Genomic DNA, 14,922 nt, shown 5'->3' with positions numbered 1-14,922 from the left:
CTGAGAAAAAACAGGCCTTGCTTATCTAAAACGTTAAAAGGGGTTTCCTAGTGGTTTCAATCTGCATACAGTACTGCTACCACAACTCGAAAATATAAAAATGGTGACAACCAAGAGGAAGCCATTCAGAGTATCTAGTCCATTTTGTAGTTAGTAGCTACAGTAACTGATTCAAGGATCTTATCCAGCTTCATCAACATGGCCAAGCAGCTTGTTCTAAAGTCCCACAACCATTGAGTAAAGAAGGTCCTTCAGTTCATAGTTTTAACTGAACTCCCATTAAGTCTCCGCTTGTATCCTCTGGTTTGTTTTTTTTCTGTTGACATCTCCTACTCCATGTTTTGGAAGGATGTTGTTCATGAATTATTGCTGTTTTGGTTGTATCTAACTGCAGATGACATAAAGAGGTGAGCTCTCTGGGGACACCCATTTATGAGGATCTTTCCAGAAACCCTATTAGGAAGGTTAACTTTGCAAAATCAAGGTAACAGCACAGGAAATAGGAAGACAAATTCCAAAATAGTGAAAGCAAGCAAGATAGGAAATTATGCTGAAGAGAGATACAGGCATGGCTTTTGTGTGGTAAAAGCAGATAAAAAGTTACATAACCCAAAACACTGCAGTGAACCAGTAATAAAATATAGATTGACCAAATATTACAGTACAAGTTTTATTGAAGTGAATACAGTGAATACAGAATGTACTTCTTTCATTCTAAGAAATCTACTGTATTTTAGAACGACAAAAGTTCTGTATTCTATGCACAGTATTATACAGTATGTTTTCCATATTTTGCATTTGAGTAATAGAAGGAGCTCTGAAGGCTGACTGCTGGTATTTGTGTAAATGTTTCCTGCGTTTCATAACTATACATTTAAGTGTTAAATATCAGATCCCTTGGACAACTTAATGGAAAGGAACGAAATAAAAACCACCCACTACTGGTAGACATCTCTCAGTTATGTCAGGAGCCACAGCTGGAAAATAATTGGATTACAGTTGTTATGGTGCTGTGAGACGAGGTTGGATCTTATCACTTAAAGAAAGGACAAGATACCATCTGAAACATGGAGAAAAAAAACAAGACCATTTGAGCCCAGCTTGAGTCGCTTCTGTGATGCAGTTTTCAGTCTTCCTCATGAAGTCTAAGAAGATCTTGGCAGAGCTGTGTCCTGGGTTTGATGTTTTTCCCATGTGATGACACCTCACTCAGAAACACAGACTGTGCTATTTCACAAACATGAGTGAATATTTACTACCAGAGATATAAATGGCACTGTTTTTGTTGGAGGCTCGAAAAACAAGCATGCATGCTAACAGCGGGCCCATGAAGGCTTCTTGTCCATTGTTCTCCTCTATAAATCATCTTTGATATGGTGCATATTTGTATTTTTGCACCTTATTTGAAATCAAGAATTGTTTTTATGCCACGGCTCACAGCAGTGGAGCGGAGATCTTTGGCGAATCCACTCCAAAGGAAGAATCCCGGCCAAGCCCCAACACAGACTCAGGTTTTTGACAACTGTTGCCATAGAGCTTGATTTGAACCAGCGATTCTGCAGGCTGGAGATCTGGAGATCTCTCACCCCTTGCACATCATTTTGACTAGGTGAGAAAAATGAAACATCCTTTCAAAAAAGTAGAAGACAGCTACTTTGCAGCCCCATAATGAAGTGTCACACTGCGTGCCATTCTTCTGTTGCTTTTTCCAGCGAGATTCCAAAGGCAGACAAAAGCCAAAGCTCTGCCCTCAAGCCAGTGCCCCACTTCCAACAGCACACAGAGATTGAGGGAGAGAGAGAGAGAGAGCTGTTGTTGCCGGAACGAGCTGCTCTTCCAGAATTTCACAAAACAGGAAATGTATTGAGCCCACAGCTTGGAGCATGTGGACAAATCATACACAAGAGGATTCAATATTTTGGAAAATGTGACAAGAAAGAGTTACAAATCTCAGTCTGTGTCCAAGAAGAAAGGGAATGCCTGCTCAGAAATTGGCAGACTGAGTCCTGATTTAAAGAGACCAGAAATGATTTTTTAATGGAATTGCTTTCCCATTAAGATGGCTGGGTCTGATGGTACAGTTAACCAATCCTTATTTATGGGCGTTATACCAGAAAATAAACACACGCATAAACTAGCAGTTATTGTTTCTTATTGGAGAGGATTACAAATAATCTACAAAGTGTTTTCCTTAATTCTAAACACAATAGCACCACTCAGGACTCACAATTTCACGAATGGTAGCATTTTTGTCTAGCTCCACCAATTAAAACCAAACAGACATTTTATATGAAATCTAGCTATTTTTCCACACACAGACGACCAAAGAGGAAACAAATCTCCTTAGCAGATCTTGTTTACTTTTTAATGTGATTTTAAATAAATCAAAATTTAATCAAATGTTATTAGTAAAACACAGTTCTGTGCCTTTCATCTCAAGGTATGCATATCGATTGCAAATTAACACATATTAAAGCCATTTGTCATTATCAGAAAGCTGCTGATTCCTGGTGAGGGTTGTGCAAGCTTAGAGTCAATCCCAGAAGTACAGAGCACAAGGCTGGACTAGACCCTGGACAAGACAACAGTCCATCACAGGGCACACACACACACACACACACACACACACACACACACACACACACACACAAATGGGTACAGATGACAGTTATACTAGGCAGTGTGTGTTAGAACCTGGAAATAAACTATATGAACATGGAGAGAATGCGCTGTCTCTGCACAATATGTCCCAGACCAGGACTAAACCCTAGACACATGAGCTGTAAGACAGCATCACTAACCTCCACACCACCTTGCTGCACCACATTAAGAACCCGATAAAATAATTTAAAAAACAAATAACTGTCATTCTCAGCTTCTTGGAAGATCCTCATGAATCAACTTGTCAAGACTGGCAATCTGGAATCTTTTTGTAAAATAGATGAAAAGCCTCCAACTACTCCAAGTCAGAGTAGTCATACACTGTCCCAATGCAGGAAGCAGCAAGTGCTCTTAGAACCCCACTGTTCATAGTAACTCCACATCTGATTCCATAATGACATGCACTGGCCAAAATATTAGAAACCTTACAGCTGCATATAAATACACCTTCTGGCCGACAACTTGTGGTCACCTGAGTTGCATAAGACAACATCCCATCATGTTCCTTGGCCTAAAGAATTGCTGAACTCAATTTTAATGGAAAACCTCTGGAACATCCAGCTCAACCCCAAACACCATTAAACCCATCGCACCCCCAGAAGACAAAGATGATCCTGCTAGAAAGATGAAATGGGACTGGGCTATAAGTCTTTCATGATCCTGGAGAACTCATGCCAGAGCCTGTTCAAGCTATTCTTGCAGTTGTCCAGCACATAATTCAATAGGGATTAATGAATATTACTGCCAATGGGGAACACAATGCAAGTGGAATAGAGTTCATATTGTTATATAGTATGTGAAATAATTTCTTTATTTGCTTTTTTGAATGGCATTAATCACTAGTACAAAACTGATCTTCTGTTACGATACCCTCTGCGGAAGTGTTCTCTAGCCAACAGAGCCTACTGAATTAATCTTCAGTCAAAGCAGAGTTTACAGGAACAGCTTACTTCTTGTGTTGAGAAACTTTCTTGAGTCTTTCACTTACCTCTCTCCATTGTTTGGTTTCAATTCCTTGAATGTACAGGACACACACTGGAGGAGGAAAAGAAACAATCCAAAGAGTCAGAGATGATCACTGCAGGATTAGGGTCAGAGATACTGTATACATGAAGCTACAGTATACATGATATTGCTTTAGTATTCCTTCATTAAATAAAAAATGCGAATTCAAAAAGGATGAGGAATAAGTGAAACCTTATATTGTTGGGTCTTTTCTGAAACCTCCAGAACATCAGTGCTTAACACGTTAAAGGCTTTGTGTTTTTTTTAATTCTGAATAAATCAACACAAGAAAATAAATAATGGACTGCATAAACAGCTGGTAGTATGAAAGCTATACACTGCAATATACTGGAGGGTCTAGTGTTTGGCTACCCTTGGCTTCATAGAAGATTTTAAATAATTTTGCACTGGAGTAAACCTTTTTGTTTGGTCGGTTCCAGGTTTTACAGATATGGAAATTTCTAGATACTTTTTAAAGTAATTTGAAAGTGTAATTTAATTACATGTATTTAAAGGTCCAATTAAGTAAGTTTGAATTCAGACAGAAGAATAGTGAGAAAAACCCAAAAGACAGTGAGGCTTTTGATCAAGCTTGGGCTCACTGGTGTGCACAGTAGGTGGAGCTCTCTCTGCTACACTGGCTCAGACAGTATTAATTCCTTGTGTTTACACAGCACTTTTCATCCAAAACAAATCACAAAGCACTTCACTTATATAACAGGAGTCTGACTTCACCCACCACTGGAGTGCAGCACCCATCTCAATTAAAATAAGGAAGCCTTTAAGAAGGCCATGTGAGCCTGGAGTGAAATTTAGCCAAGATGCTGGGGTTAACTTTGTTTGAAAGAGGTAAGCCACATATCTGAGGGCAAGCGTTATCTAGCCTGGTATCTTGGTAGGACCGAATTTATACAACAGTAGGAATCTGGCTATGATCCACACAGCCTCAAGGGAGAAAACCTCAAGCTCCATGTTCAAAACAGACATTAAAGAGATTGCAAAAATAAAAGCTGAACCTGAGGCCAAAGCGAGTGGGGCTGCTGTAAAAGTCTCGCATAAGGTTACTACTCTTGTGCAGCAGCAGGAATAAGAAATGCTGAAAGAGCTTGAAAACCTCAGGCCTCCAAAGAGCCATTCCTGTTTTGGTGTCTCATCATCATGTTCTCAAACGGAGCTGTGCTTGTGTTTTTAAAATCGCTGTCGAAGGCACCCGGGCTGGATGACTGAAATCCTCTGCGGATTTCACTCTGTTTTCTAAACCGAACCTGCAAGACTTCATCATTAGCAGAGAAGTTCTGCCAGACACAGCATTTTCGGTGATCTGAGGTAACATGTTCTTAGCATAAAACTTTTCACTTTCCTAAAGGAACAGTGGAACTAGGAAGTGGAACACAAGCAGGCAAGGCAGCAAAAAACAATAACAATTAAGATATGAAAAAGCCCCACAAGCATACTTTTTCATGCTTCATTTATAACAATACATTTTTAATGTATTTAATTTAAATATACTTTATTCTTTCAGCCATCAAATCCTACAGTACATGTCCCCCACATTATTTTTAAACATTGACAATGGCACACGTGGTGAAAATCACCTTATCTGAAAAGCATTTGCTGCACTGCTTGATTTCAGACCTTTTCATTTTATGCAGGAGAAAGCAAAAAAGTTTTTATTTTTTACTCACGTGGGTCGGATTTGGAGAAGGTGTCTTTATCTAACAGATTCCTGGAAAAAAAAACATACAAAGAAAAGAACAATGAGTGCTGATCTAAAGATCAACTGCTGCAGCATCTGTTCAGGCTGTCAAGCTGATCTTTGATCTGAACGGGGGTTCCAGCTGGGCAGCGAACGCTTGGAGCTGTGTGTGTTTTTTAAGAGACTTAAAAATGTTAATGTTGTGTTGAAGAGTTATAGCAATAATTTGCATAGGAACAAGATGTCTCGATCAGCATGTCTAACATGTAGAACCACAATGAGTCCTTCTCTCCAGGCATCTGTGAGCCATGATGAAGAATCCGAAGAGACTGAAAGGTTTTCAACTCTTTTTGAGTTTACAGTGCACTCTTCCCTAATCATAACCCATTTCAGAGTCATTATATTACCATAAAGGAGCAAGTGAATCACCAAAGGGAGCTACACCTTATTTGATAAATAACTATAAGCAATCAAAAAGCAGCTCTAGAACCTATACTGTATGTTTCTCACCCTTGCAAGGCATTTAATTCCCTTTTTTCGTTCCCACGCAGTAGGATCAATACAGTGCCGAAACAAACAATGCAGGAGTAGTGGCTTCTCTAAGCCATGCCTTAAGATTAGTCTCCTTACTGCCAGAAAACACACGACTATCACTGGCAAGCCAGACAGAAATGTGAGCGGTCGCTATTAAGGCACTTGCACACCAAGATCAAAGGCCACAATCAGTGCTTGTTCACAAGCGAGCGTACTGAATAAATGTCAAATTAACGCCGTGGAATCAAGCTGTGGCTACACATAATCTGACATCACAATCCCCAGGTTAAGGGGAAGTCACCAGAGCACCCCTGAGGAGAAGACAGAGCCGTAGCACAGCAGCAAGCTGACAGCAGAGCACACAAACGCAGCAGCGTCTGATAGCCTGCATGCTGTGCACAAGTCTGATCTACTGTACGTACCACGGAGGGCCTACAGAAAATTGTTTTGTTTTAGGAGGAGTCAACGTTGTTAGGGCTCCCATCAACAGGCAATTTATCACAAGCTTCTTTGCACAACCTGATGCATCTTTCAGAAGCTGAGGCGTGACACAGGTCAGCGGAGTCGGTAGCAGACAAGAGCAGCCCAAGTGGAAACTGCAGGGATTATAAGGAGAAGCCAAGATACCTGCTAGAAGAAACGCAGTTCTGTTTGTGCTAGGGTTCCCACTTTTCCCACTCAATACCTGGACACAAACCTGTGCACATCTGCTCCCAGGTTAGCAGAAGGTGATGTTGGTTTTGTGGAGTCCCTGAGTGACTGTGAGTTCCCAGGGAGGGTTCGGCCAAATCATTCTAGATTCTCAGTTGTAAAGGTTCCCTCAATGATACATAATGCCCAGTCCCAGGGCGCTGATGAAACTGGAGAAATTCCATTTGGATGTGTACTGTAGGTGGGAGAGCAGACTGGCCAGGTGATGATTGGGCAACTTTTAATTTCAAGAAGCCAAGTTGTACAGCTTCCCTGCTTTTCCAGCAATAGCCATTTGCTCTCACCCGCAGTCCGAATACCGTGCTCAGCGAAGGTCTTCCCCTTTCTTTTCAGCTTTTCTGATGCCTGCAGCCTTTGAAAACCATTCGGCCGGCTGAGGGTAATGATGCCTAGGAATCGAGGCAGTGGCACGCTAATGCCCCGCTATTTCCAATATCAGTGCTGGCTGGGGGAGAGAGAGAGGCTCAGACAGAGCAAGACAGGCTGCTGGCCTTTAATGAGATGTGGAAATGGGGCTCCTAACTGTGAGTAATCAGGTTTCAATTTGGAAAATGTCACAGGCATCAGCAATGAAGAACTCGTCGCAATTCTTTGTGTTAAGTGAATTTTGATAAGGAGTACCATTACTGTGCATTGTTGGTGTGATTTCAGTAAACAATACTAGCCTGATTGTTGGTTGCACGCACAACTATTTACTTATGACTCTTTGATGCACCCGCTTTTCTGCTCCCTTGCACCTCTGTAATTATTTTCTTCCTACCTCCGCCTCTTTCGCTTGCCGTCTAATGTCACAGACGCTTCTGAAAATTAACAGTTGCTTGTTTTCCTGTCAAGATGCAAATTCAGGCAAAACAGCCGGTCAGGCCAGCAAGATGGCTGACTACAGGGTGGTGTGAACAACGCTCTGACTGAGGCGCGGAAGTAGCCCACAGCTGTTACAAGAGTCTGTTTCTCCTTGCGTTGCCTGCAGGACCTCTTCAATCAGTGTTTTCACTACCATACTCAGGAAGAGATAGTTAGGGAGCTGTGAATGTGATAGTGCCTTGACCTTTTCCAAATCTCTGACTGATGACATGACATCTCCGATACAATCTGCCCCCTCCCCTCCTCCACCATGATCTTTCTCTTGCGGAACGTGGATTTTCAGTAACCTACAGGTGTGCCTCTGGGCATCTTGCGTCATTCCCAGCGTCTTACACTTGCCAGCTATGAGCACAGGAAAGGTGGGTCAGAGTACAAGGTAGTCACCAAATCCTGTATCTCTCACTTTTTAATCTCCAGGGCACTGGAGAGTCCAGCATGCAGCACGGAGACAAACTAGTGATACTCCCACAAATGAAAGCCAAAAAAAAACTGTATAAAAGAAGAAGGAAGAGTAAAAACACAGATGCTAAATAGTAGCACATCACATTAAAATGAAGTGACATTTCCCATTCAATGTGCACTCAGGATATCTTGTGGCACATCTAAGTGCTGAAAACTGTAGCACACAAGACTACTGCGTCACCATAAAAGATTGGAAATCACAGAAATGGGTCACATTTAAAAGCATGAAATCAAATAGATTTCTTCAGTTGTCACTTCTGATTTAGGGAGCATTTAGGCACAAAATAGAGGAAAAGGGAAGATTCTCATTGCACTGCATAGTGTGTAGCAAGCTAACGGCTCTTTTTTTAACCTACGTCCAAGGTGCTGAGTAATGCCAGTTTCTTATTTCACAGTATTATACCAACCCAGGCTAGAACCAGTAAACTCTTTCTTAATGTCTCGACTCAGAGCTACTGTACTTCTGTGCTGCCTGGCCAGAACAAGGAAGGGCAGGCTTGCTCCTCTGACACGAGTCGCAGGAGTCACTGCTGAGTGGACAGTTGAGAGGGTCCTGGACAACGAATCCTAGCCTTTCTTCCAGAGGCGCTCAGCCAACTGTATGCCACCACCGAGAGAATCCCAACAGCTCTCATTTAGCAAAATGGATACACAACTCTTGGACCATGGAGGTCGACCTACCAAGGGGTGATGCACTCATGAGCCCCAAGATTTGTATTTCAAATGTGCATATTTAAAACATACTGTATTTCTCCAGTGCAATTTGTACAGGAGTCGGCAGTTCATAAAAAATAATACAATTACTACACCATATTGGTCTCCCAGTGAGATCCATGCAATATTACAGACTTTGAACTAATAATAATTATTTTAGAGCTCTAACAATACTTTCGTCTCAATTTCTGAAATATTAGGAAAAACAGTGAGTTCACTGTGTGATAGAATAAAAAATCTGTGTTCTCCAAGAAATACAGTACATAGTATCTGATTCGGCGCAGATGCTTTGCAAAGTCTATATCAAAGTTGTGGGTGTTTAAAAAATCCAGAAATTAATCAGAAATTAATGGCTTGCTGAACCTAGGTAACAATAAAAATCTCTTTCTTCATTTGAAGCTATTAAGTTACTCTATAAAAGTCAACTGCAAAAACCATGCCAACTATTTCAATTTAAAGACCATTGCAATCATTTAACTTGATTAGCTCCTGTATTTTGTAACCATAAGGGTAAAGTACAATAAGAACCCATTAAACACGTTTCAACCAGAAATTGTCCCTCTGGGAGAAATGCAGTATCTCACTTTTTAGAGACATCTAGGAAGGAAACAGTTAAGGAAACTAAGCAAAACATTAATTACAGTTATTGAGAGATTCTGGCTCAGATAAATATAGAAATAAGAGGTGCAGTTAGTCTCTCCTGAGCAGAGCAAACCAGCATAATTCTGCCTAATTATCCCTCAAAATCCACATTGCCTACTTTAGTTAATTAAAGGTATCACAAATGACCCTGCAACATACATCAATAAATGAATTATATTACTTTACATTTTTACAGTGCTGTAATGTGCAGGAATTGGAATCGGAAGCTGGAATAGAAGATGTTCCACAATATAAGCTTTCGTGAGATTTGTGTATCTACTGTGTCAACTGTGTTTACAAGCTACTTTACATGTGAGCATCTTTAAATACTGGTGGAATAAATGGGAGGAATTCTATGCAGTCCAAAATATAATCAAAGTACAATCCAACCATAGACAGACCGATCAAAAGGGAGACTTGCAGACAGACAAATAGAACTATTTTCTACAAATGTACTACACAGGTACTGTATAATTTTAGTTTGCATTAACAGTGAATTAATGCAGGCAAAGTAATGTATTTCAGAGTCTATTTATATAGAATCTGCTTTTTTCTGTTTCATCTCCTGGCTTGGTATGTACAGTACCACCCTCTCCTCAGAAAAACAAGAGGAGGGCTATCTAATGATGTTCCTGTTAAAATATAAATATTTTACCATATCAATCCACACAGTATTGTTTTTTTTTAGATCTCTATCTCCTCCCCAGTCTCCGCATGTCAAATCCTGTACTGGGTAGCTTTGATCTCTCCAGCTCCGTTCAGCTGTGCATTAATGGCCTCGTGGAAGAGCGAACACGTCACACCGAGAGACTTTCACTAAAGGTTAGGGAAAAACAACAGGGATTCAACGATAATCCACTGTCCTGAGGACGCTGAAACGTTTTCTGGCTATTGTTTTATCTGAGTGAATAGTATAATCGATAACCATCATCTGCTAGGGGTTTAGTCAAATGCCAAAAACAGAAACGTCAGGGAAAATGGATTGTATATTTGTTGTATCCTGTTACATTGAAAACAAATCACAAAATACCTTAGCTCACTTGTAAGCTAACATTTGGCTATTTTTATTTCTCTCACAAACATAGAATACCACCTGTTGCAAGTAAGATTGGACTTTGCCCAAGAATATCTGGGATATATTTCACAACTATGCAACCTACATCTGAATATGATGCATTAAAGGTTTAATTTAGATCCTTTTTGTGAGGAAGTTTCCGTTATATAGGAATGTGTGCTCTGAACTTAAGTAACCAATTGCATTAAAAGAAGTGATCTTTAGCAAATAGGGAGGTAGAAAGATGTGCGTGATTTTGGAACACTGCCAATCTTGTAAGCACAGGGAAGCATGATAGATAACAAAAAAGATATTTAAGGACTGTTCTAGTTAAATTACCTTGAGAAAAATACGCCACACATCTCTGTGTGTTTCACTCCCATTCGCATGAAATAAAAACTTCTTTTAACTTCTGAGACGGTCTCCTGACTGTTTTAAGAGGAAGCATTGGAAAATTCCTCCAACAGTAGCAAGTGAGACCCAGACATTTGTAGAAAACCAGCTTTGTGGGAGAAAAGTTTGTACCGTACAGCTGCCTGAGTTTCATTTTTGTATCAAAAATCGTCAGTAAAGGCTGAGCTCAAGCCTAGTGATTTCTGCAGCACCAAGAGCACAGAGTGCATGACTCTTCCCTGCACTGGATGCTGGTTATACAGTAGCATTACCCTTTTATACAGTTAGGTGCAGGAGATTGCACTGAAGCAATCAGAGTAAAGACCCATGTTCAGGTTACAGAACATGACCAACAAATCTATCCATGCCTGATAAATAGCCTAGCCAAATCTCCTCCTCTTAGTGCACATTAGTGGCAGCCCCTCTGTCTTGAAGGTGAATAGGAAACCCAATTCTCATGAGAGTACTCAGTCAGAAGAAGGGCTGTTTTTGCATGAACATTTAACACATTAGTGATGTACACTAATTTTCCCCTGGTTTTACCACAGCAATAACATTCATAACATTACTGAGCTTCACCACAGTTTCCCACAATCCCTCACACCTGCACGTTTCTCTGTGCTTTGCTGGGGTCTGAAGCCACAGTATACCCAGCTTGTGCCTAAGGGAGCAGTCATCACAATGTGGCCACCTTACAGTTATTCTGCAATTTTTCTAAAAAAAATAGAACAAAACATGAGATCCAAGTTGAACAGCATCTCTTTTTGTCCTTTTAGTTCCACTTCCTCTGTCTGTCTCCCTCTTGGGGAACACACTGTCCCTCGGGGGTCCTGTGACGCCTGTAATCACCGCCCTCACCACAGCTGCACAAAGGACAGCTGCCCAGGTAATAAGCGCTTCTTTCCCTGGGCTGTTATTTCGAATTACAAGGGATTGCATTTAGTCAGCACTTTGAAAAGCTCTTAAACACAGGAGGAGGTGTTTGCATCATAATCAGCAGTTTCCATTAAACCATTTGTTTTAAATGTTGTTTTTTTATCCCCGCATTTGGAACAAAATGCATCAGGCTTCCCATGCAAATGGTTTGCTATAATAAGCCATCCTGGAAGCTTGTGGTAAGAAAGGGAAAAATAAATATAGATATGATAAAGGTGTTTTCAACACCCTCAAAGTATTAGATACTCAACTGACCTTGTAATTCTATTAAAAGAAGCAATACTGTGCAGTATATCCTTTACAGAATCTGATTGTTCCTGAAACACTGTAGATTGCACCTTTCATATCATCATATCTTATACACAGTCTCCCATTTCATGAAGCGCTCTCGAGCCTGTCCTATCTCACACGCAGTTTTAGATTGTCTCTGGCGTTCCATAGAACGTTCTAGATGCCATCTCCTCTGCCGTTCCCTTTTCTAGGTTGTGCCTCGTCCACTAAGTCATGCTCTGTGTCATCTCTCTTGCTCCATATATCATTCTAGCTCGTTTCTAGCTCTAGACATTCTGGATCTTTGCCATCCTACACACTGTTCTGGATTGCCTCTGATATTCTGTACAAAGTTATATATTCTCCATACAATCATACAGACTGTTCTTCACTATCTGTGCTTTGAAATGATGCAACCTACTAGGATCCTTCACCATCCCCGACCTTCTTTATTTCTCCCTTTCTTTCTAAGTAGGTACATGTTCCCAATGATACCAAAACACAGATCTTTTTCTAAATGTCTCTGTTTTCACTGACACCTTACAATTGTTAGAACCAGCTTAACTGTACAGTAACTCTGGTGTTTTTGCCTCCGGGACTATGGTGATAAACAGCACATTCAAGGCAAGAGAGTAAGAGCAGAATGAAGGCAGTGTAAAAAGCGGCCTCGCAGCTGTAACTTCAAACAGTGTAGCAATTAATTATTTATGCAAAGACAGTCTTTTGTAAATGAGAGCAGGGAGAGTGTCGGAGTCTCCACAACACGTCTGAGTTCTATACCTGTCGGTGCGTCCTGACAAAGTTCAATCCAAATCTATCCAATTACAGTCCCACATGACACAAAGCACTCACCCTCACAACAAATCTGTAAGACAGGATATTAATATCAAGTGGTCTTAATTCCCTCCATAATGCACCCATCTTCACTGCTGCCATGGTTTCACTCATTTGCTACAACAGCAGCTTAAATCACGGTTTTCATTCCTGGTGCTGTTTTATCTGGGTTTTTTTTTATTCCAACTGATGTATTGATCATAAAAGACTGATCATAAGACTTTTAAAGATTTAAAATCTTTTACAGTTCACAGACTTAAAATTCACTGAACGTAGATGCAGTGTCAGTAGAGTGGGAACCCTTAACAAGAGTTTAGTCTCCACAGTATTAAGAGCATACTGCTATTCACCTGACTTTCCTGTTGTGCACTCTGTTCACTTGCTGTATATGGCAGAGATTCAAGTCAAAAGTGATGACAGAAGTGTTTCTAGAGTCAGGATGCTGTTTTAAACACTTTATATGAGCCATGGCACCAGGAGCTAAGGTGTCCTGTCACCTGATTTTCACTTTAAAAAAATGACAGATGATGTTGAAACTACATTGCTGTCACTACAACACCTTCTCAGATTTTCATATTAATCCGCTTCATTAGCCTGTCTGAGCGCTCCATGCAGAACAGTAAGACTGCTTACTGAACATGTTGAAGTTCTGTTGGTCACAGGATCACAAAATGAACAATTTGTTCTCTAGCAGAAATTAAGAACAAGTCTAAGAATGTGTTGCTTTGTTTTTATAATCCTTATATTTACAATATTAATTACATATACAGTATGTGTACATATATGTTTTACATGTAAATATTTATGTATTATATTATACAAAACTCAACCACAGTTGTGTTCTATTTCAGAATCTGGTTCATTCCAATTTCATGAATCATCCTTTATGAATGTTTACCTGACTTTCTATCCCTATTACACAGATACAGCATAAAGACAAATATATCAATCACTATGGAAATAGACAGGAAGACTTGCTTGGTACAAGTCTTTACAAAATGCTTCACTCAGCTTTATTTTAGTCTTACAAAAGGCTGAGAGATCAGTAAGATCAATGAAATTACACAATGAGGTGGTCTTTAAGCAGATAAGACTTCTCGTTTTTTATCTCTTGGCGCAAATACAAGAAGCCTGTGATATCTGTACAGAGATCAGATGCTGCCTTATCTGTAATTCTCAAAATGAATTCCTGTGATAGATGCACTTCCCACTGACTTCTTAATTATTCTACTAATCAATGGTTTTCAAATGTCTTGATTGGGTAGGGATACTGCATAAAACACCACCAGAATAAACTGTGCATTCACATAGAGAAATGGCGATATAAGCAAATTAGCAAGCTAATATTAGTGCACTCAAATGAAAATCTCCCCTGAAATTCACAGCTTATTGGACATCATTTGCAGTTTGAGGTGCAAATATCCAAGAAGGAAAAAATAAACTGCAAATTACATTCAACACCAGGCAACAGCCAGAAGCTACTGTGGAATGGGACCAACCTGAACAGCTGCCATAGTAAATGCAAAGATGAATCTCCAGAAGTTCACAAACCTGCATCCCACAGATTTTCCTCAAGCATCGGTTTTCATGGGTAGCCCAAGGGGCATTTCCACATGCGCCTCAGGTTTTCCTCCCTGAGCCGATGCTCACCAAGACATCCCTTCTCCACTGAGACCCTGGTCATCGGGGTGGGGAGCTCATCTCATGTTTGTGAAAATCTTGTTCATCACCAGCTCACAGCAAAGCCAGAGAGGTGAGAAGAAAAAGGGATCTCCTCCAAACCCCGTCCATTCTGCACATTCAGACACAACTGCCATCTCTGGCCATCTACTGTCACCTGCTCCATACTGCATGATTTATCATGCCAATTTTCCACCTTGTATTAATTTCTCTTGCACCAGTAATTCTCATGTGTACATTTAGAGTTACAGTTGTGTTACAGTTCGTTGATCATTTGGAACAGAAGTTGCCTTGGCTAAAGGTGTTAGATAATAGGTCACCCGACTCCCCACACTTGCATGTCATATAGTAGCAGAGTGGTGTATATATATATTTATTTAGAATATTATTTAACTTCTTTCAGGTGTTTTAATTCCTACCCAATGGGAAAATGACAGTAGTTTTAATACTTAGGGGGTGGAGCGGT

General features: G+C 40.4%; 1 protein-coding gene across 1 annotated transcript in view; it reads right to left on the bottom strand.

Moving 5' to 3' along the window:
* The window catches only part of cpne5b (copine 5b), a 129,145-nt gene that overhangs the window by 99,203 nt on the left and 15,020 nt on the right, over window positions 1-14,922 (bottom strand). Inside the window, exons 2-3 of the mRNA XM_088921952.1 lie at window positions 5,352-5,392; window positions 3,650-3,696 (exon numbers count right to left, since the gene is read on the bottom strand). Of these exons, the coding sequence (XP_088778078.1) occupies window positions 3,650-3,696; window positions 5,352-5,392 (88 nt within the window). The remainder of the gene's footprint in view (window positions 1-3,649; window positions 3,697-5,351; window positions 5,393-14,922) is intronic.

Source organism: Atractosteus spatula, chromosome 7 (assembly GCF_055471065.1).
Source record: "Atractosteus spatula isolate fAtrSpa1 chromosome 7, fAtrSpa1.hap1, whole genome shotgun sequence".
Lineage (NCBI taxonomy): Eukaryota > Metazoa > Chordata > Actinopteri > Semionotiformes > Lepisosteidae > Atractosteus > Atractosteus spatula.
Note: the sequence above shows the minus strand (reverse complement) of the source record. Positions and strands in the feature narration are given on the sequence as shown.